Source organism: Globicephala melas, chromosome 2 (genome assembly GCF_963455315.2).
Source record: "Globicephala melas chromosome 2, mGloMel1.2, whole genome shotgun sequence".
Lineage (NCBI taxonomy): Eukaryota > Metazoa > Chordata > Mammalia > Artiodactyla > Delphinidae > Globicephala > Globicephala melas.
In genome coordinates this window covers 104,011,362-104,031,254 of record NC_083315.2, presented here as the reverse complement: position 1 = coordinate 104,031,254, position 19,893 = coordinate 104,011,362, and the positions used below count along the sequence as shown (strand labels likewise).

Here is a 19,893-nt window from a genome sequence, read left to right as displayed (position 1 = left end):
TTCCTTTTCAATAAAATTTTATTTTCAATCCTTAGTGAAGATCTAAGAAGAAAATATAAAGTGCTAGGTTTTAGGGTTGCGGGCAGAGGGAAAGGCCCCGAGTTCGCGCCATCTGTACTTGCCCAGTTCAGTTCCTCAGAGACGAAAGAGGGTATATCTCAAAATTAAAAAAAAAAAAAAAAAAAGTCATCCTTGTGTTCCCCACCAACCAAGGTCTATGAGGAGTTCAAGGACTAAATCACCACAGACAACCGATGAGAATGATCACCGTGGGAGGCAGGTCGAGAGCGTGGAGGAAGAGGCTCTCTCAAAGCAGATAGGTGGAACAGAGAGAGGAGAAGGAGGCTGGGTCCTCCAGGCTCTGCACCAGGGGCAGGATGGCTGCCTGATCCTCTGGAGTCTTCTCCAGTAAATGTCGGGCAAAGGCCTGCTCCATCTGCACGAAGAGGTCGGGAGAGGGGGTTGTGAGCACGGCAGGCAGGGCCGGACACTACGCCCAGGGGCTCTTTCCCCGGGAGGCCCTCTTCCTCCTCAACACCCCACTCCCATGCAGGCAGGCTGTTCTTGCCCTATCCCGACTCACCTGCACTGTGATAAGACTCTGTGGGGTGTGGTTGGGGCCAGGGCTCTCCTCCCAGAAATTCAGTGTCACCTGGAACTCGGGTGCGGGGCCCAGGCCCTGGAAGTACCTGGCCAGGTCTGAGAGAAAAGGTCAAGAGTTGGAAGAGAAGACAGAGGGTCTCAGGCAGGGAGGGATTGGGGAGGATCCCATAATGGAGAAAGAGGGGTGGCAGTGGGGCCACTCAGAGACCAAGGCCAGAGCAGGAGCCTCAGGGTGGTGAGGCCGTTGCCTGGTGCCAGGGGAAATGTTAGGAACTGAGCTGCTACTCGCCTGTGGACAAACAGGGAAAGGGGCCGCCTTTTGGAGGTAGCCAGTCGTCACACAACCTGAAACCTGGGGGAGCTGGGGGAGCTTAAGAGTCCTCTCGGCAGCAGCCCTGGCTGCTAACACAGTTGTGCCACACCTCTGTTGCCTGCTCACAGCCTCCCTGCACTAGGGGACCCCCTGGCCCTGGGTCCCCTATACTCCAGGCCCTCACTCCCGAAGTCCAATTGACAGTGGAATGGAGGCAGGAAGTGGGATTCCAAGCGTGGATGGGAGAGGGGCAAGCTGAGGGGCGGCTGAGCGGTGGGCGAGGGCACGTGATGCACACAGCTCTCGCGAATGTGTGAGTGGTCGCTGGGCAGGTGTGTCCAGTGGGGGGGTGCCACGAGGCGCACCTTCCCATGATTACTGTACGCTCCCGTGTGGTGGTGCTCCCGAGGCGTGACAGCCTCGTGCTTGGCTTACCTGGTCCTCATCTTCCACGGCCTTGGCTGGGGAAGGGGGGCTGCCAGGGCTGAGCATTGCACGAGTGCAGGGGCCATGCCTGGGCTGTGATGGGGGATGTGCTGGAGGGAGCGCAGGGTGGTGGCCGGGCCCATGGAGGGGGAACAGAGGTGGGGGAAGGGGCTCAGGGGCTCGGCGGGAGCAGCCTCACCTCTGCAGAAATAGGCGGTTCTGAAGAGCTCCACGCACTGGTTGCTGGGCAGCAGGTGCGGGCCTGGACCAGGTGGAGCCTGGGGCGCGTTCCAGGAGATGGGGATGGGGCAAAGGCGCTGCACAAAGAGGCCTCGGGAGTTGCTGGCCACCAGGACCCCTCTCTTGAGCTGGCTCAGCAAGCGCTGGGTGGGCTCTCGTGGGCCGGGTTTGGGAAATACCACCTGCTCCATGCCGCACTGGGAGCGCGAGGGCTCAGCCACGAGGCGGCAGTCCAGGCTCTGCACCTGGGCCTCACCCACCACACGTCCATCGTAGATGAAGGTGAGCAGCAGAGAGTAGTCTGTGGACAAAGAAAGGCCAGCTGTACCGGTGCCCCTCCCCAGGGGCTCACTGGCCAGCAAGAGGCTCTGGAGAAATGAAGAGGGGCTTCCTGCAAATCCAGCATCCTCATTTTGCTGGCGAGGAACGTGAGGCTCAGAGAGAGAAACCAGGTAAGGGCTGGTGAGGACCAAGCAGGACCAAGCAGGCCGCAAGGTGGGGGCGGCAGCCGCACCTTCTAAGGATAGAGAAGGCGCCCTCCCTCCTCATCCTCCTGCCAACCCTCGGCAGCCCAGAGGGCTTCCCATCATACTTTCCCATCACTCAGGAGAAGAGCTAATACACAGATTCTCACTGAGGCCTTAATGGCCAGGGCCTTACAGTTTACAAGAGGGTCCCAGAGATCAGTCCTCTACTTAACCCACAGAATCAATGTCTCAAAGTGGATTTCCAGGGAACACAGCATGTAGGGGGTATTTTTGAGAAGTGAGCTGTTTGGAGTGGTGGCAGGTGCACTGCCTAGAAACCAGTGCCTCTGAGTAAGGTGGCCCCGGTTTGCTGCAAGCCCTGACAGATTAGATACATACGTAGCCAGAGGAGGACAAGGGAGGATGGGGGCAGGGGTGAGTCAAACGCCAAGTACCTGAACCTGGAGGGGGCAGAAGCTCTGGGGACACCAGATCTCCTTGGAGAGGGGCCTCAGCTGTGTCCCTACCTGGGGGGGAGGCAGAGGCACTGGTCATTCAGAGTGGACTGGGGAGTCCAAGGGCCAGAGGCTGTGGCATGGAGGATAACACAGGAGGCAGGGCACTTGGTACCTTCCTGAAGCTCAGGGCTGTTGCTGCTGCTGCTGCTCCCGGAGTCTGAATAGGTTGTTCCCCCACTGGTCTCCACCAGCTCCTACAGACACAGTTTCTATCGTTGGCCCATCTCTCCCCCAGGTACTGTTCTGCCCTCAGGTCCACCCGGTTCCCTCCCCAGCTCTCACATTTTTGAGGGGGTCCTGGAGCAAGGAGGGGCTGAGTATGCAGTTCTTCGTGGTAACCTCGTCCTCCTTCCTCTCAGAGGACACAGAACTGTGGTGTCGCTTTGATGGTGATTTCTGGGTCCCTGGCTGAGCTGTGGAACATTGAGAGGGAGAGGAAGGTCAGAGCCTTAAGTGGGCACAGAGGGAAGGGGAGAGGTAGGAGGCAGTGAAAGGATGGGCAGGACTGGCAGGGAACCTGCTCCCCAAGGACAGGGCAGAACTCTGACCGAGGGGCCTGGAGGGAGGCCACCACCCTCCCAGGAGGCGCAGGGCTCCATCCTTCCTCCCCAGGCTGCTGATTCTAGGAGTGGCGGGGCAAAGGGACACCCACCGGGGAGGGTTCCAGGTGGCAGCAGCCGGTACACCTTGTAGGGCTCAGCCCCATCCCTGTGGCCATTCTCAGGAACCTCCTGGAACTCAGAACTCTTGTTCAGAGCACAGCGCAGACGAGTCTTCCAGATAGCAGGGCCTTCCGAGTCCCCCTCCTTGTGCTTTCCCTTAAATATTGCCCAGGCCTAGGACACAGCAGAAGTAAAGAAGAGGCAGCATGTTGTGGACTGCAGATCCTTTACCAAGGCTGGCTTCACGGATGTGTGGCCTGAGCGCTCACACAGAAGGGCCTCTGCTAGGTTTATGCTCAGCTATTGCCACCTTGAGGTCCTTACTAAGGTTTGCATTTTCATCTTGCATGGGGCTCTGACAATTACGTAATGTAGCTGGTTCTACCCTGCAACCTCCCCTTTATCTGAAACCCAGGTGGATGTAAGCGCTTGAGGGTGACAGTGCCAGTGTATATTCCATCCCTCCCTCCAAGGGGCTGGTTTCTGGGCCTTTCACCTTGAAGAAGGCGGCATCCTGATCCTCCCGGAAGTCCTGCTTGCCTGCGTGCTTCCAAGGAATCCGGAACATGGTCTTGGCCGCATCTTCCCAGCACACTCCTGGGAACTGCCCGCTCTCCACCTGCTCCACCACCCAGTTCCGGAGCTTCCGGGTGCAACGTGCCCTGCCTGATGCCATCCTGGGGATAAAAGCAGCAGGAAGTGTCAGGGGAACTGATACTTTGGGAAGAGTGAGATCCTGGCCCTTGGGGTTGGATTCCGGCAAGGGCCCCTAGAGATCTCATCCATCTTTTTGTCTCTATAGATATAATCTCAAACTTCTGAGGCTGAATTGTTTCATTTCTGCCGTCACTAGCGATGACCAAAAATACTTTCTTTTTAACAGCCCAAGCTGTGACATCTAGAAGGGAACCTTAGGCATTGGTCTTAATTTTAAGGTTTTTCAGGAATCTATCATTCCCTTGGTGTCCTGCTCCTGGTGAGAGGCCCTGTCTGGATCCCCAAGTATTTACAGACACAGTGGCTGCTTGTGAGATGCCTCTTCAACCCTCTTCACTCACCACCCCCACAACCTATCCTTCGATGCCCCCCAACCTCCCCCACCTTGTCCCAGGGGTAGGTGGGGCAGGGAGCTGGGGGCAGGAAGCTGGGGGCAGGGGCAGGGGCAGAGCTGTGGGCGGGCGGAAGTGGGCAGGACCAGGAGGCAAGAAAACAATCAGGGGAGAGCAGCAGAGTCTTCTTCCCCAAACCGGGTAGTAGGTGCCCCTGTCCTTTGCCTAGAGGGCTTGGGACACCGGCCTCCCCATCAGTCTTTCACTCACGCCAAATTCCAGCTCCCCGGCTCACAGGCCTTCTGTCTATTCCTCAGTCTAGCAGAGGGGTCCCCAGGAGCCTCTACCCACCACCTCCAATCTAGCCGGGCCTTCCCACCTAGACCCAGGCTGACACCTATTTTTGGTTAATCTTACCTGAGCTGCTCTGCAGGCTGTCCCAGGGCTCAGCGGACCTCAGCTCAGCTCCTGGCTAGGCAGCTCCTGGATCTCTCCGCCCCTTTCTACAGTCCCCACCCTAAGTTTCAGTTCTGCTCCAGGGAGGTTCTTTTCCCCGAAATCACGTGGTCTCCGAGTTGCAGGGTAACTGGTTACCACCAGGGGGAAGCAGCATCTGAGAATCTTATCGTAGGAATCCTGCGGTCAGAGTCTGGAGGAGGGACCTACTGCCTCAGGCTCATTCCCCTTCCTCCCTCAAGATACTCTTTGCTTGTATCAGACCACCTCTATGACACTGCTGCTTCCCCAGGGAGGCCGCAGTGTCCCGGAGTCTAGCCTGGGGCCTCTGGATAGCTCTGTACCACTTGTGCATCTGTGTTCCCCCACGATGCCTGCTTGGTACCTACTAGGTCACCCCCAAATATCAGCTGAATTCAATAAAAGAAGAAAGGATGCAGGGAAAGAGGAAGCCCAGGCCAGGTGGCTGGATGGGGAGGGCTGCCCTTGGCCTCCCACAGCATCAATTGCTTCTGCCTGAGTCCAGAGAGGGTCAGGTGGCAGGCTGCAGGGGGCCTTTAGCAAAGCTCTATTCACACACACCCCTTTCCCTGGTGCCCCAGGATGGTGGGGTCAGGAAGGAAGAAGGACCACCAAGAAGCCTGGGCAAGGAAATGCCTCTTTATTGGTGCTGGAGGTGTTCCCGGGGAGTCAGATCACGGGACCTTCATTGGGACCCTTGCCCTCAGCTACTTCCTCCTGCGGGGGATACTCTGTCCCAAGGGCACCTCTTCTATCAGCTTCTGTAGAAGGAGAGAGAAGATGATGATACTGGAAGCCCGGGGCTCAGACACAGTCTGGACAGGGGACTTCTAGAGAGTGGGGTCAGAGGTGAGGCTGGGGGAGGCTTTACCTGTAACAAGCGGGCGTGGTAGGTGGCGGCATCCTCCCCAGGCAGCGGCTGGGGGCGCACATGCAGGTAGCGCTCGGCAGCCGTCTCCAGCTCCTCCACCTCATACAGGCTGGCTGGGTCCAGTGAGTGGGCGTTGATGAGGCTCACAAGGTACTCTTTGTAGTGCGCCCTGGGGAGATGAGAGGGTGGAATATTGTTCTTCTGAAGTTTGACTGATATCAACTGAGTGTGTCCAGCACTGTGCTGGGCACTAGCATACTCAGATGAACAAGACCGACACCCCTCGCCAGTTGCTCTTGTGGGCCCTTGCCAATCTGTGCACACCACCTTTCTGTGCCCTCGCCTAGAGAGGCCCCTCCCTCCCACTTCTTGCAGGACCTACTGCTTGCAGAGACCCACTCTTCTGCCCAGGCACACCCCCAGTGCTCCTGTGCCGCCGACGCCGTGCTCCACGCCCTGCCTGGCACTCACTGGCAGAGGCCGGCATAGCCAGCAGGAGTCTCCTTGCCGCAGGCTTCGTCCCGGAACCCGTTGGGAACTTCCTTCTGCTCCATCACTCGGCAGCCACCTAGGGGTAAGGGAAGGAAGGGTCCCTTTGTCTGGAGGGGGCCACTGACCACGAAGGCCCAGGAGAACTAGGATATGGATGGAGGCACGGGAGGTAGCCTCTAGGGAGGGGACTGAGGACAGGAGCCCCTGCTCTAACAGCTGTGCCAGAGATGCCACCGTGCAGACCACTTCCGACACAGAAGCAGGGACCTTGCTGTCCCTGCTTTTAGCCAAGCTGACTTCTGGCCCATATAATCATATACTCCCTTGAGACAGCTCTTTTGGTTGTGATTTAGCTCTTGCGAGGTTAGCTTATTCTGTGAAGGTCTTACTCTACACAGATGGTAAGAAGTGGGGCAGATTAGAATCATATATAACATCTTTCTGTTGCCCTCATGGAACCTAAAACAGTGCAACTAGTAAGTCTTTAATTAAATAGTCATTGAGTTAACTAATGAATCACTATCCTTTGGGAATGGGAGAATAAAATTAGCATCGAGGTGCCAGGCGCTTGAATGTGGCCTCACATAAAACAGCTTGGCTGCAAGGTGGATATGGTCCCCACTTTACAGAGGAAGAAACAAGCCTGGGGAGGCTGAGTCACCAAAGAGCACAACAAGCAAGCACAGGATGGGCCTGCGTCCTGGTCCAACCCCAGACCCAAGCCTCGCCTTCATCCATCACACAGGGGGAGCCCAGCCCCTCCTCTTGCCTTCTCCCAGGCCCGACACTCACCTCCAGGCACTGCCCGGGCCCCCGCTGGGGGCTCTGTGTTGAACATGACGTTATTGTCCTGAGGAGGGCAGAAGGATGGGCGTTAGCTTCCCTTGGTGCCAGCCTGCTGGATTTCTCGGCATCCAGGCCTTTCCCTTCCTGCCACCCTGTGCCCTGCCTCCTCTCCTGGGTGACTGGCAAACCAGCCAGGCTGGCCACCCCTGACCTGAAGCAGCTTCTGGAGCCGAGGAGCCGTCCAGTCCCGCAGGTAGAAGAGGCAGTCGCGGGGGTGGTGGCCATGCAGGGACTTCTTCACCCTGCAGTTAGGGTCTGGACATTTCTGGCGGAAACCCAGATGGGAGAGGGGAAGTTGGAGACTGTTGGGGTCCTGGCCTCTCAGGAACCCCTGCGTGAGGGGTGTAGGGGTGGGGGAGATGAGACATTGGAGGGTCTGGAGCAAGCAGAAGGGGAGAGAGGACAGAGAGGTGCTTTACCCCCCACTGTTCTCTTCTTCCCCTGGGTGTTCCTCAACGGCCTCCACCCCTCACTCCCTCACTCCCGATGGCAGCCCCACCCAGCTAGCCCTTCCATCCCCGTTCTCTGGGCTCACATTCTTGGCGTAAAAGGCATTGTAGCAGCCACTGCAGAACTGGTGGCGGCACTGGGTGCAGTGAAAGTGCATGCAGCCTCCTCGGGCCAGTGCGTACGAGAACTTGCACTTGGGGCAGTCTGCAAGGGACAGCAGGTCAGGGTTCGGGCTGCCACTGCTCCTCAGGCCCTCAGGAAGAGAGCCGCTGGCAATGAGAGATTACTGGGCAAACAGGCAATCTTACCTATGCCATTTTCCTGAAGGTACATCGCCAAGCCCTGGGCCTGGTACTCCGGGTCATTGGTGCGTTTCCAGTTCTGGAAATCTTCACAGCTCCGACCTCGGTGCTGCTCCTCCCACTGCCAGAAGGAAACGAGCTTCCCATGAAAGCTCTATCCTAGGCCCTTCTTGCTGGCCCCTCCACTCAGATCCAGCGGTCCCCTGGCTTAGTGTATGGCACTGCCATCCACCGTTTGCTCAAATCCCAAACCGAGGGGCCAGCCTTGGTTCTCTCATCTCTTCACACCCGAAACATTCACCAGCAAGTCTTGTTTCCACCACCCAAGCCTAGTTCAACCCTGTCCTTTTCTTCATCCCTACTCTGACCACCTTTACTCTGGGCCAGGTCAGGTCTCGTCTCGATTCCTAGTCTCTATGCCTCCACTCCTGCTCCCCTATGGTTCAGCCTCCACCTTGCAGCCAGTGTGCCTTTGAACATGTAACCAACTGCACTGGGAGTGTTCTAGCTTGGAGGTTTGGTGGTAAGGTCGCAGGTGTTCATTTTATTATGGTGTTTTATATGACAGATGCAGGGACTTCCCTGGTGGCACAGTAGTTAAGAATCCGCCTGTCAATGCAGGGGACATGGGTTCAAGCCCTTGTCCAGGAAGATCCCACATGCCGCAGAGCAACTAAGCCCGTGTGCCACAACTACTGAGCCTGCACTCTAGAGCCCGCGAGCCACAACTACTGAGCCCATGTGCCACAACTACTGAAGCCCACGCGCCTAGAGCCCATGCTCTGCAACAAGAGAAGCCACCACGATGAGAAGTCTGCCCGCGGCAACAAAGAGTAGCCCCTGCTCACCTCAACTAGAGAAAGCCCGCACGCAGCAACGAAGACCCAACACAGCCAAAAATAAGTAAATAAATTAATTAAAATAAGTTAAAAAAAAGACAAATGCAACTTTTTGGTATCAAATATTAAACTTTCTAAAGGTAAATGAGAGAGCATCACCCCTTGCTCAGTCGTAGAATGAAAGGCCGATCCCTTGCTGGACTGGCCTCACGGCCTCTCCTGATCTGGCAGCTAGCTCCTCTCCGACCGCCAGCCGCTCTCACCCTTGCTCTTGAGGCTCCAGCCACACAACACTTTTTCTGACTTTGGCCTTTCCATGTGTTGTTCTTTCTCTTCCAAATACTCTTTGCATAGTTGGCTTCTTCTTAACTTTCATGCCTGAGCTTAAATCCAGCCATTTCAGAGAAGACTTGTCTAACCTCTCGATCCTGTGTACTAGGTAGGTCCATCCTGTTATTCCTAACCTCAGATTCCTATTTGTTTTCTTCATAGAACTCACGGCGATGTATAATTCTGCTCTCTCTCCTTCCCTCACCCCTCCTCCCTCCCTCCCTGGCTAGCCTGTAACTCTTTGAGCCCAGAGCTCATGTCTGTTCTGTTCTCCAGCACACCCCGTGTCTAACAGTACCTGCGGTGGCTCAGCAGGTATTTCCAAAAGGATGGATGTGTCTCACCTGGCGCTTACAGCGCACGCAGAAGGTCTGGTGACACTGGGGACATGTTGCCTCCAGCTGCTCACGCTCGTATATGAAGCCAAAGGAGCACTGTGGGTGCAAGAGCATAAAGCTGTCTGAGGCCTGACCAGGCACCACTCCCCACCCGTCCCTCCGGTCAGCAGCTCTGGGCAGGCCTCTGACCTGGGCACACCACAAGAACTTGGGATCTCGCATGAGCACGCCCTCAGTCAGCTTCTTGTGGAACAGCGCATAGGCATCTGGCTCTAGGCTCTCTCGAAGCTGGGAACAGGATGTGGAAGTGGCGGGTGGGCAAGGCTCCTGTTCAAAGCCCAGGGCACCCTGAGTCCTAGGGACTTCAGTACCTGGATATCGAGGGTGGAAAAGTAGCTGAGCAGCTGTGCATCATCGGTGAGGTCGGGGCGGCCACAGGCAGGGCACACCATGTCTGTGATGTGTTTCTCCTTCAAGGCAATGGTGAAGTGCTGGCGGAAGCAGTCGGGACAGATAGTGCACTCACAGGAGGTCAGAGCCTGCATCTGGTGGAGGGGAAGGGAAGGGAGGGAAGAGGGTAAGAAGCTACAGTTGCCAGCTGAGGGGGGGCAGTAGCCAGGTGTCTGCTATGAAACCGGGGTCTAATTAACAACTGGGCGGGCAACCTAAATGTCTGAAGACCTTCAGATGGAAAAAAACAGACAATGGTGAGACCTAAGGTAAACGGAAGAATGCCCTCTAAAGGCATCCACATTCAATTAAAAGCAAACACACAATAACTGAATCACTTTGCTGTACACCTGAAACTAACACAGCATTGTAGATCAACTATACTCCAGTAGAAAATAAAAATTTTTTAAAAGTTAATTTAAAAAGGAAAAAAAAGCCGGGGGTGGGGTGGGGGGGGGGTGGTGGTGGTGGATTCCCTGGTGGTCCAGTGGGTAGGACTCCGCACTTTCACTGACAAGGGCCCGGGTTCAATCCCTCGTTGGGGAACTAAGATCCTGAAAGCTGTGTGGCGTGGCCAAAAAAAAAGCAAACACAAACAACATCCTTGAAATGACAAAACTATAGCAATGGAGAACAGACTAGTGGCTGCCATATGACAGGAGGAGGGGAAGAAGGTTCCAACTATAAAGCGGTAGCACAAGGGGGTTGCATTGTGGTATCTTGATTGTGGTGGTGGTTACATGCATCTACATGTGGGGTCAAATGGCATACAACTACACACATACACACTGATGCACAAAATGAACAAAGCCTGTGGTCTAGCTGACATTGTACCAATATCTATTTCTTGGTCTTGATATTGCACTATGATTATACAAGATGTCACCATTGGGAGGGGGTGGATAAAGAGCACACAGGACTCTGTACTATTTTCATAACTGCCTGTGACTCTACAATTATTTTAAAATAAAGAGTAAAAACAAAAAACATACAGAGCCAGCCTAACTAAACTGGGCTGTATTTTGCCAAAGAACTGCCACTTCTGACCTAGAGTAAGTCAGAAGGGGCTCAGGAGATAAGAGGGGCCTATTCCTACCAAGTGGGTATTTGATGATCACATTAAATAACGGTAATTTTTTTGGTGTGACAGTGGTATTTGTGGTTATATTTTCAAAGAGTTTTATCTTTTAGAGATACATATTGAAATATTACAGATAAACTATCTGACATCTGAGATTTGTTTCAAAATAATCCTATGTAGGGGCTTCCCTGGTGGTGCAGTGGTTGGGAGTCCGCCTGCCGATGCAGGGGACACGGGTTCATGCCCTGGTCCAGGAGGATCCCACATGCCGCGGAGCGGCTGGGCTCGTGAGCCATGGCCGCTGGGCCCGCGCGTCTGGAGCCTGTGCTCCGCAACGGGAGAGGCCACAACAGTGAGAGGCCCACGTATCACAAAAAATAAAAATAAAAAAAGAATCCTATGTATGTGTAGATGAAGTAAAGATTGGTCATCCATTAATAATGGCTGATGATGAATACATGGTGGGGGGAGGGAGAGTGGAATCCATTATACAGTTTTCTCTACTATTGCATGTTCGAAATTTCCCATAATAGAACATTTAAAAAAAAGAGAGGGAGGTGGCCTATTCTTGCCCTCCCCTTTCCAGAAGCCTTCAGGGGCACATGGGCAACTGCAGAGCAAAAGACAAGATCAGAGACGGGCTGGGGTAGAGTGGGGATCCAAAGGGAACAGAGCAATTCTAAGGCCAGGGGCAGTGGGGAGGGACTTACCCGGTTGCGGGGCAGGGCCCAGCTGCACACGGCACACTCCTGGGCAAGCAAGCGGCGCAGGAAGGCCCGGTCCTGGCTCTGCCTCACAGCTTCTACCACATCCCCCAACTCATAGTTCCTGGGTGTTTCCTGCAGTAGCGCCAGCGCCAGCTCTGCCCGGCCCCAGCTGGGGAGTGCGTGGACTGCCAAAAGCCGTCTGACCAGGCTCTGCAAGGCGATTCAGGTGGAGAGGGAAGAAGTGGCTGTCAGACCGCAGAGAGCCTACCCCTCAGCCTGCCCTCAGCCCTACTAAGTGGGCTCTTCACCTCCTTCCAGCACCTGCTTATCTGGCCCGTCCCAGGAAGGGGTGGGCTCAGGACCACTGTCCCAGAGGCGCTGATGGAAGGGTTCTAGGCGCTGGCGCTGTAGCTCAGTCAGGGCTCGTGCCACGTCACCTCCATGTTGGAACAAGGCATGAAGAGACCCCTCCTCAGGCTCAAAGCCCAGGGACCGGAGCTCCTGCACCTGTGAGTTGGGAGGGGTGAGAAGGAGTGAAGAAGAATGTGAGAGGCTCTGAGATCCACAGCCCTCAATCCTGCACCCGCTCCAGCACAGCTGCTGCTACCTTCCTCCGCCGGGCCCGCACACACTCTTTCACAGCTTCATCCAGGTTGCCGTGACGATCCAGCCAGGCATTCCGGGCCTCCTGACAGGAAAAGGCACCCAGCCTCGGGTCCTGCTGTCCAGCCAGCTCAGCCACCATCTCCAGCACGTAGGGCAGCTCTGAGCGCAGCCACTGCAGGGGCACCTCGGTGCCCGAGTACTGCAGAGCTGAGAAGACCTCCTCTGGACAGGCGCCTCCGGCTTCCCCTTCCTAAGGCACAGTCCCGCCCAGACAGGGCGCCCATCAGGAAGGGCACACCCCACCCACCCTTAGCCCGAACCAAAATGCTGACAGTGCTTGAGCTGTCATGGATCATGGATCACGTGAGCAGGACACAGCATGATGCCTGCCGTGGGGGAAGGGTTCAATAAGAGGCAGCTGCTGCTAACAATGACAGGTTTTGAGAACTTGCATCAATCAACTGCAGCCTCTCTCTTCCCCCACAAGCTTATCCCAGGCCCAAATCCTCACCCGGATCTTGAGCACTAGCTGGAGACCTTCCTCCCGCATCTTGTCTTGGCGCTGCTTCTCAAGGTCCCCACAGGAACTGGCCAGGGGGGCACTGAGGCGTCGTGGAGGCCCTGGTTCAGGGAGTTGCTCTTCCAAAGAGCTGGCAAGGGGCTGAGGGGTATGCTGTACTGGGTTGGGGCTGCTGGTCCGGTTGCACATAGCACACACCCAGCCAGGGCCCGAGTTGCAGAAGGTACAGTGAATGCAGTACCACACTGGAGTCTGGGCAGAGGAGAGCAAAGTATCCTCCTGCTGGGAAGGCAGAAAGAATTATCCCATTGAAGGTTGGCTGAGGCTCAAGATGGAAATATAGGAAGCTGGGGGGAAGATACCGGGGAACTGAAGGAAAATAGGGGATGAAGAAGTAGAGAATGACCTGTGGTAACAGGTGCAAATAAAGAGCTGAGAAGGCCAGGAACAGGTTACCTGAAGGGGCTGCAGGCAAACGCCGGCATCCTGAGAATCCACTACCAAGCTGGGAGGCTGAGCCAGCCGAGGTCGCTCACACATGGCACACAGCACAAACACAGCCTCATTCTCAAAGGTGCAGCTCTGGCAGGCCCAGTGACCCCGTGCAAGCTCGGGTTCTACGCCCCCAGCTCCTTGGGGACCCTCAATCCCCAGCCCCAACCCTTTACAGCCTCGGGGCCGATCACAGGCCACACAGAGTACTGTCCAAGGTTCATTCAGCATGGCGCAGGCAGAACAGTGCCAGGGAAGACGGGCACTTGCAGGATCAGGGGAAGAAACAGAGCTGTCTCCCAGGGCCGGCAGGGAGGTTGACTGAGGCTGTGGTGGAGCTGAGGCAGGTAAGCTGTAATGGAAAAGCAGACACGGCCTGCTGAGGGGGTGCCTGGGACCCTTACTCATGGGCATCCCTCATTCCCTGCAGGACAACACATGGCTCTGGCCTTTGCACATGTCTGGAACACTGCCATACCCATAGCCTCTTCAACATTTAAATGACAGCCTAAAGTCCACATCTGGCTGGTAAATATCCCTAACATAGGGTCTGACCCCTATTAGGTGCTTAAAATATTACCAACTGATTGAGTTGATCCTTCTGACTAAGCTGCATCCTCCTACTACCTATCTGCACACCCAAATAATCTATTTTGCTATGACTGCTACTTGCTTGACATGTATATCTATGATCTCCTGGAAGGCAGTAACTGGCTGCTTGCTCTCTATGAGACAGTCTTTAGCACAGAATCCAGCACATAGTAGATACTCAAATAATTTTAAGTTCTCTCAATTTCGCTCCCACTCAGGAGAAAAGGCCTCTCACTTGGGGGTCAGGTGGGTGGCCTGGGGGGCCACAGGCAGGGTCTGGCGGAGGTGATGTGCACGGTCTGGGTGTCCATGGAAGAGGCAATCACAAGTTGGGCACAAGCCCTGCTTACAAGCTAAGCAGTGCAATGTGCCTGGAGCAGAACCACAGAGGAAGCAGGGACCAGGAATGGAGGCTGGAGATCAGGAAAAAATAGAACATCTTTCTAAAAAAGACCAGGTTACATTTGAATCTGCTGTGGAGGGGACAAATCACAGACAACTTTTCAGCATATTTTTTCAACCCAAGGAAACAATTTTAATCTACACAAAAGGAAGATAACCAAGAAGACAGGAAATTTCCATCAGTATGATCTACTAGCATTCCCACCCCCCAACATAGGACAATAATACCTGGGGCAGAGGGTGTGGTGAGGGGGCCAGGATCAATCTCTCTCAGTAAGGGGGCAAACTCTGAGAGCTGCAGTATCTGAGGAAAAAGGACAGGGAATGAGCAAGGGCTTGGGGACAGAGGCCCACAACAGGTTCCCTTTGTTCGCCAGGCCCCAGAGCCCCATTCCTGCCTTCCTTACATCATCTTCAACCTTGTCTTTCAGCAGCTGCTCCAGTGCTTGTGGTTCTGGATGAGTATTCTGCAAACAAGGTAAGAGGAGTTCCCACCTAGAGCCCTGGAACAAGGCCCTCCCTCAAAGCCCTGGTCCCCCAACGTTCACAGTGTGAAAAGTACAGAGAGATCCTAAGTTACTGTGGGGACTATGCCTATGGTTCAGCAGCATGGGAGTCCCCACACTGGCTTTGTTGTTAGGCTGGGACTAGAGATACCTCACCTGTAGCAGCAGGCTGAGCTCTGTCCGAAGCAGCAGTACTTCCAGTGTGACTGTAGCAACTTGTTGCTCATCCGGCTCCTTCTGGCCCTCAGGGAAGCTCAACCCATCTGGCTGCTCCTCTGTGTAGCCATACAATCGCAGAACATCCCGGCCCCCCTGCCACACATTCAAACCAGTCACCGCCTAGCAGGTCCCCTTCCCAATAGGGCTGGACCTCAAACCATTCAGCACAGCCTCAGGCCCTTTCTAGTCAATCCCCAGCCCAGGCTAAGTTCCCTTCTCCCATTAGGGGCCCAGGGGCTTCACCTGAACAGCATCCACCGTACTGCGAAAGACAGGGTTATTAAACTTGACCCCGCGCCAGTACCGGGGCCGCTGAGGGCTGAGGAGGTTGCGGCCATATTTCTCCAGGATGTTCAGGGCCGTGGAGAGGGTGTTGAGGTAGTTTCGGGGCTGCGAGCAGTCAGAGAGCAGAGAGCTGTGAGCCCCAACCCGGCCTCAGGTCCTCTGTCCTCCTCCCAACCCGGGCCGGGCCTCACCTCCCCATGAGCGTTGCAGCGGACCAGGCGTGCAGCATCCAGCTGCAGGTAGCGGGCTGCTGGCGGCAGAGAGGTGACCAGTAGCGGCCGGAGCTGCTCCAGCGAAAACGCCTGCCCGGAATCCTTCCTCAGGGCGCTCGCCAGCTCCTCGCGGGCCGCCAGGAAGGCCCGCTCCTCCTCCTCCCCCGGCATCCTGAGACAGGAGTCAGCCCCAGCCCGCTGTCCGACGGGACCCGGCGCAGGCTGTGCGCGGTCCGAGCGCCGCCAGTAGCGCCTGGGGTCTGGCTTCGCGGCCCGACCCGGTCGGTTCGGACGCCCCGGGTCACTCACGGCACGGTCACTCTTCGGCCCCGGGCCCAACGCCAGGGTTAGCGGGAACAGGAAGTACTAGGAAAGAGGGCGGGACTGCAACCCAAATTCAGGGGAAGGGGCGGGGTCTAAGCTTGAGGAAGGGCGGAGGCCAAGAAATCGGGGGGCGTGGCCCAGGGTCCCAGCCAATGATAATGATAAATAATCCATGGCTCCTCCCCCAGAGCGCCTAGGCAGCAAACCCTGTTCTGGTGTTCATCCCCTCCTTGGTCCAGGCTGGTCCCACCCCTCTCCGGATAGACCCTGGTACGGGGTTACTTTACTCCCCTCAAAGCCCTCCTCTCTATCCGGGACCCCACAGGGGAAATCCCACTCAGCTGGGGACTCAACTCTGGCCGGCCTGAGCCCCACTCAAGCCCCTTCTCCAGTCAGTCTTGAAGATAGGGCGCCCTCCGGGAGGAAGCCCCTGCGCCTTCTCCCTTCCTATCCTCTGTCCCTTCTCCCTCCTACTACTTCTCCCGCCCACTCTGATCCCTCTCTGGCCCTTCCCCGCAGTCAAGCCTTCCTGGGGGAGCCCCACCACTTAACACCCCCTTTCCCACTCTCCCACCCTTCTCACCCCAACCCTGACAGTCCTTGGACGGTTCTTTCCCCCTCTCTCTAAGCCCCTCCCCTTCTCCGAGGGACAGCCCCTGTTCAATCTCCGCCGGTCCCACTTGTCCTAGCCCCTCCCCCGGACAGCCCCTGGGTTTGTGACCGAGTCAGCACCGCCTCTTCTAGTCTCACAGGCCGAGAATGGCAGAGGGGCTCCTTACGGTTTGCGGCCTTCCAGGGGGAGGGGGAAAAGAAGGAAGGGGGTGGGGCTGAGGGGGCGGGCCTGGACGTGGGGAGTGAAAGCGAAAGCCCAGGCGGCGAACAGGGAGACCGGAGACCTAGCAGCAACTGGAGCAACATGGCCAAGCCTTGCGGGGTGCGCCTGAGCGGGGAAGCCCGCAAACAGGTAACGGGGGACCGGGAGGCCAGGAAGGCGCCGAGGAGCCCTCCTAAATGGAGGCCAAACTGGGTGCTCCGAGGGACCAAGGCCGTGCCAGAGAAATCTCCCAACCTCTCTAAGTGCTTTCACTTCTGCCCGGGGATTACCAGATTCCTGCCCTCCGGACAATCTCTGCACTGAGCATGGGCTTCCAGGGAAGTCTGGCATGTGGTGGGGAAGGACTGAGCCAAGTTGGAGGGCATCCTATTGGGGGTGGGATCTTACTCTGGACAACTGAGACCCTTAACGAACATCCGGGTACCGCTCTCTGTGCAGGTGGATGTCTTCAGGCAAAATCTTTTCCAGGAGGTAAGTCTTCTGGATTCAAGCGATTTGACCCAGAATCTTAGGCCAATACTTGAGGGTTGCAACTTCTCAGACTGATCCCCAAACCCACCCTCCATCCGCGCCTTACTTCACTTATTAAGCCTCCATCTAAGATAAGCTCTTAATTATTGATCTCTGCTTTTACCTGTACCCCTCTTAATACCTTCTGCACTTCCACCACTTCCTCTCCCCTCTTTTGGTGTGGAGGGAAAAGCCATGGCCCCAAAGCAGGAATACCACAGTTCTAACCTTGGTTCTGCTGCGTCCCAACTTGGGGAATTCCCTTCAATTTTCAGGGCTTCAGTTCCCTCATTTATAAGTACTGGAGTCAATGATTTCCAAGGGCCCTTCCAGTCCCACTTCTCAGACATCTCACTGAACGTCTTCTGTGATTCCGACCCTTGCAATGTAACCCACAGGCTGAGGAATTCCTCTACAGATTCTTACCTCAGAAAATCATATACCTGAATCAGCTCTTGCAAGTGAGTAGTGTGGACCCCTCCTGCCCCATCCCATGGCCTCTCTCCTCTCCATCCACCCTCTCTAGCTAACAACTGGGCTCCGAATGCAGAGAACAGTCGCAAATGGTGGACTGGGACCATTAGGATAGTGTGAGGCCTGAGCCTAGGTTAGGAGGCAGAGGTTGGGTGGGATGTGTGGAGGAAAGGCTCTGACTCAGGATGAGGGGAAGAGGTTGGGCAGCCCCTGACAGTGAGCTCTGTGCAGGAGGACTCCCTCAACGTGACTGACATGACTTCTCTCCGGGCCTCGCTGGACATCCCCATCCCAGACCCTCCACCCAAGGATGATGAGGTGAGGCACTCATGGTGTAGGGCTTGGGCTATAAACCCAGTGTAAGTGGCCCTCCAACCTCCATGACTTTTCTAAAGCTACTTTCCCCCTTTTTTCCTTAGATGGAAACGGATAAGCAAGAGAAGAAAGAAGGTAAGAGAGGAAGGGGTGGCTAGGAAAAGGGAAATGGCACACTGACTACTGGATGAGAAAGGGTCTAAGTCCCCTCTTTCTCACAGTCCCTAAGTGCGGCTTTCTCCCTGGGAATGAGAAGGTCCTGGCCTTGCTTGCCCTGGTTAAGCCAGAAGTCTGGACTCTCAAAGAAAAATGCATTCTGGTAAGCCTGGGAACTGGGGGACAGAGAAAACGAGCAAGGCCAGGCCCTGGTCTCCTTCAGAGATTCAATTCCTTCATTTAGGAAACTATTCCCCAAATAGGAAGCTTCCTTCTGTACCTTGGGTTTAGATACCTTTTGTTCTCTATCACGATGATATCCCCAAATTAGACTGTGCTACATCCACCTCTATAACCTGAGAACCTACTGCTGTACCAGGTACAGAGTACAGATGCTATGATACAGTGAGTTGGTTTAAGAACTTGGGCCCTAGAGGGAGACTGCCTTTGTTCAAATCCTGACTCTATCACTTACCTAACTGGTTACTTTAAGTAAGTAACTTAGACATCCTGTGACTCAGTTTTTTCATCTGTTAAGTGGGTACAATAAGAATATATACTTTGAAACAAGCAAAAAAAAAAAATATATACCTTGAAAGGTTGTTGTGAAGATTAAATGAGATATATAATACATAGCACAGTGCCTGCCATATAATAAGTACTCAGTTAAATGTACCTATTATTAGGAAGTAGCAGTAATCAGAATAGAGGGTTTGTTGAATGATTCCTACATGATATCTCTTAATGTAGGTGATCACATGGATCCAGCACCTCATCCCCAAAATTGAGGATGGAAATGACTTTGGGGTGGCAATCCAGGTGAGAAAGGGTGTGTGAGAATGCTGACAGCAGGGAGAGACTTGGGGAGTAAGGGATAGGAGCTAGACAAGAACTGGGAGGAGGAGGGAGACGGTGAGTGAAGGAGGGAGGAGATGAAGGGTTGTCTTTGCTTTCCATTTTTTTGTCTCCACAGGAAAAGGTGCTGGAGAGGGTAAATGCAGTCAAGACCAAAGTGGAAGCCTTCCAGACAACCATTTCCAAGTAAGGACAGCTGGAAGGCCAGCGCCGGGGTCTGCAGGGACATTTCTTTGGGACTCCCAAAGCTGGGCATGCCTATCGGATGAAGCGGTGCTTTGGGAAGGGTCTGAGGGAGTACCTCTCTCTGAACATCCATTCCTGTGGTTACTCCTCTTGCTTCTGGCAGGTACTTCTCAGAACGTGGGGATGCTGTGGCCAAGGCCTCTAAGGAGACCCATGTAGTAAGTGGACAGTCCACCAGCCTTTTAGCTGAGGCTGCTGGGGATGGGGGGTGATGAGAAAGTGGGGGATAGAGGTCCTCTTTGTCTCATTTGTGACCTTCCCAATGTGGAGAATATTAAGCCCAGGAAAACTGATTTAGGCTTCAAAAACCTTGACCCCCTTCTCTGTTTGATCCTCTGGGATCCCATTTCTTGGCTGAGAAGGGGCTCATTCCTCAAGTTACCTATTCCCTGTATGAGGAAACCAGACTAATGTCCCAACCTTCCATGGGGCTGACTCAGCTTTGCCTTCCACATCCCAGATGGATTACCGGGCCCTGGTGCACGAGCGAGACGAGGCAGCCTATGGAGAGCTCAGGGCCATGGTGCTGGACCTCAGGGCCTTCTATGTGAGTGTGGAGTAAGCCCCTAAGGGAGGTGGATGAGGGGCGCAGGGGAAAGGCCAAGAACCTGACTGTTGCCCTCTGGCCTTCTTCCAGGCTGAGCTTTACCATATTATAAGCAGCAACCTGGAGAAAATTGTCAACCCAAAGGGTGAAGAGAAGCCATCTATGTACTGAGCCCAGGGTTAGAAGGGAAATAAATGACCTATACTTTGTGTGGATAACCTCTGGTGTGTGTCATTCATTCAAAGACATTTACTGAGTGTCGCCTATATCCAGACACTAAATGTGAATGAATGTGGTGATGAGAAAGGGAGGGGTGCCAGGAAGACGAAGATGAATT

At 55.0% G+C, this 19,893-nt stretch overlaps 3 protein-coding genes across 12 annotated transcripts; 1 reads left to right on the top strand and 2 right to left on the bottom strand.

The window, feature by feature from the left end:
• On the bottom strand, window positions 1-5,353 carry IRF9 (interferon regulatory factor 9). 3 transcript variants are annotated; one of them, XM_060294657.2, is made up of 10 exons: window positions 4,696-5,353; window positions 3,726-3,906; window positions 3,220-3,403; window positions 2,850-2,980; window positions 2,680-2,761; window positions 2,505-2,576; window positions 1,542-1,883; window positions 584-699; window positions 269-436; window positions 1-157 (listed from the first exon to the last, which is right to left on the bottom strand). In XM_060294657.2, the coding sequence occupies exons 2-9, from the start codon at window positions 3,903-3,905 to the stop codon at window positions 308-310; spliced, it is 1,236 nt and encodes a 411-aa protein (XP_060150640.1). In that variant the 5' UTR covers window position 3,906; window positions 4,696-5,353; the 3' UTR covers window positions 1-157; window positions 269-307. The 3 variants fall into 3 exon arrangements, with proteins under 3 accessions (XP_060150640.1, XP_069901054.1, XP_030710489.1); XM_070044953.1 differs by having other exon boundaries at window positions 1-436; window positions 4,696-5,351; XM_030854629.3 differs by lacking the exon at window positions 2,505-2,576 and having other exon boundaries at window positions 1-436; window positions 4,696-5,352.
• Window positions 5,354-5,373: 20 nt separating this feature from the next.
• Window positions 5,374-15,832, bottom strand: RNF31 (ring finger protein 31). Of its 7 annotated transcripts, none has more exons than XM_060294647.2 (21): window positions 15,274-15,831; window positions 15,041-15,187; window positions 14,735-14,890; window positions 14,480-14,539; window positions 14,301-14,376; window positions 13,906-14,083; window positions 13,044-13,431; window positions 12,579-12,869; window positions 12,069-12,149; window positions 11,783-11,968; window positions 11,465-11,671; window positions 9,595-9,768; window positions 9,413-9,511; window positions 9,230-9,319; window positions 7,723-7,837; window positions 7,500-7,618; window positions 7,116-7,340; window positions 6,911-6,968; window positions 6,098-6,194; window positions 5,627-5,795; window positions 5,374-5,516 (listed from the first exon to the last, which is right to left on the bottom strand). In XM_060294647.2, exons 1-21 carry the CDS (start codon window positions 15,463-15,465, stop codon window positions 5,463-5,465), a joined length of 3,162 nt encoding a protein of 1,053 aa, XP_060150630.1. In that variant the 5' UTR covers window positions 15,466-15,831; the 3' UTR covers window positions 5,374-5,462. The 7 variants fall into 7 exon arrangements, 5 of the variants coding, with proteins under 5 accessions (XP_060150630.1, XP_060150629.1, XP_030710485.1 ...); XM_060294646.2 differs by having other exon boundaries at window positions 12,069-12,317; window positions 12,579-12,866; window positions 15,274-15,828; XM_030854625.3 differs by having other exon boundaries at window positions 12,069-12,317; window positions 15,274-15,823.
• Window positions 15,831-19,771, top strand: PSME2 (proteasome activator subunit 2). Of its 2 annotated transcripts, XM_030854630.3 has the most exons (11): window positions 15,837-16,582; window positions 16,892-16,924; window positions 17,362-17,424; window positions 17,669-17,755; window positions 17,857-17,887; window positions 17,974-18,071; window positions 18,659-18,727; window positions 18,882-18,949; window positions 19,113-19,167; window positions 19,470-19,556; window positions 19,647-19,771. In XM_030854630.3, exons 1-11 carry the CDS (start codon window positions 16,535-16,537, stop codon window positions 19,725-19,727), a joined length of 720 nt encoding a protein of 239 aa, XP_030710490.1. In that variant the 5' UTR covers window positions 15,837-16,534; the 3' UTR covers window positions 19,728-19,771. The 2 variants fall into 2 exon arrangements, with proteins under 2 accessions (XP_030710491.1, XP_030710490.1); XM_030854631.3 differs by lacking the exon at window positions 17,362-17,424 and having other exon boundaries at window positions 15,831-16,582.
• The last annotated feature ends 122 nt before the right edge of the window (window positions 19,772-19,893 follow it).

Coding starts and splice junctions, on each gene's coding strand:
- IRF9 (XM_060294657.2), bottom strand. CDS start 3,905: ATGGCATCAGGCAGGGCACGTTGCACCCGGAAGCTCCGGAACTGGGTG. Junction 3,404..3,725: donor AGGATGCCGCCTTCTTCAAG/GTGAAAGGCCCA, acceptor GCTGTGTCCTAG/GCCTGGGCAATATTTAAGGG. Junction 2,577..2,679: donor CAGCCCTGAGCTTCAGGAAG/GTACCAAGTGCC, acceptor CCTCCCCCCCAG/GTAGGGACACAGCTGAGGCC.
- RNF31 (XM_030854625.3), bottom strand. CDS start 15,465: ATGCCGGGGGAGGAGGAGGAGCGGGCCTTCCTGGCGGCCCGCGAGGAG. Junction 14,891..15,040: donor GTACGGTGGATGCTGTTCAG/GTGAAGCCCCTG, acceptor AATGTGTGGCAG/GGGGGCCGGGATGTTCTGCG. Junction 5,796..6,097: donor GGCTATGCCGGCCTCTGCCA/GTGAGTGCCAGG, acceptor TCATCTCCCCAG/GGCGCACTACAAAGAGTACC.
- PSME2 (XM_030854630.3), top strand. CDS start 16,535: ATGGCCAAGCCTTGCGGGGTGCGCCTGAGCGGGGAAGCCCGCAAACAG. Junction 16,583..16,891: donor GCGGGGAAGCCCGCAAACAG/GTAACGGGGGAC, acceptor CTCTCTGTGCAG/GTGGATGTCTTCAGGCAAAA. Junction 18,950..19,112: donor TTCCAGACAACCATTTCCAA/GTAAGGACAGCT, acceptor TGCTTCTGGCAG/GTACTTCTCAGAACGTGGGG.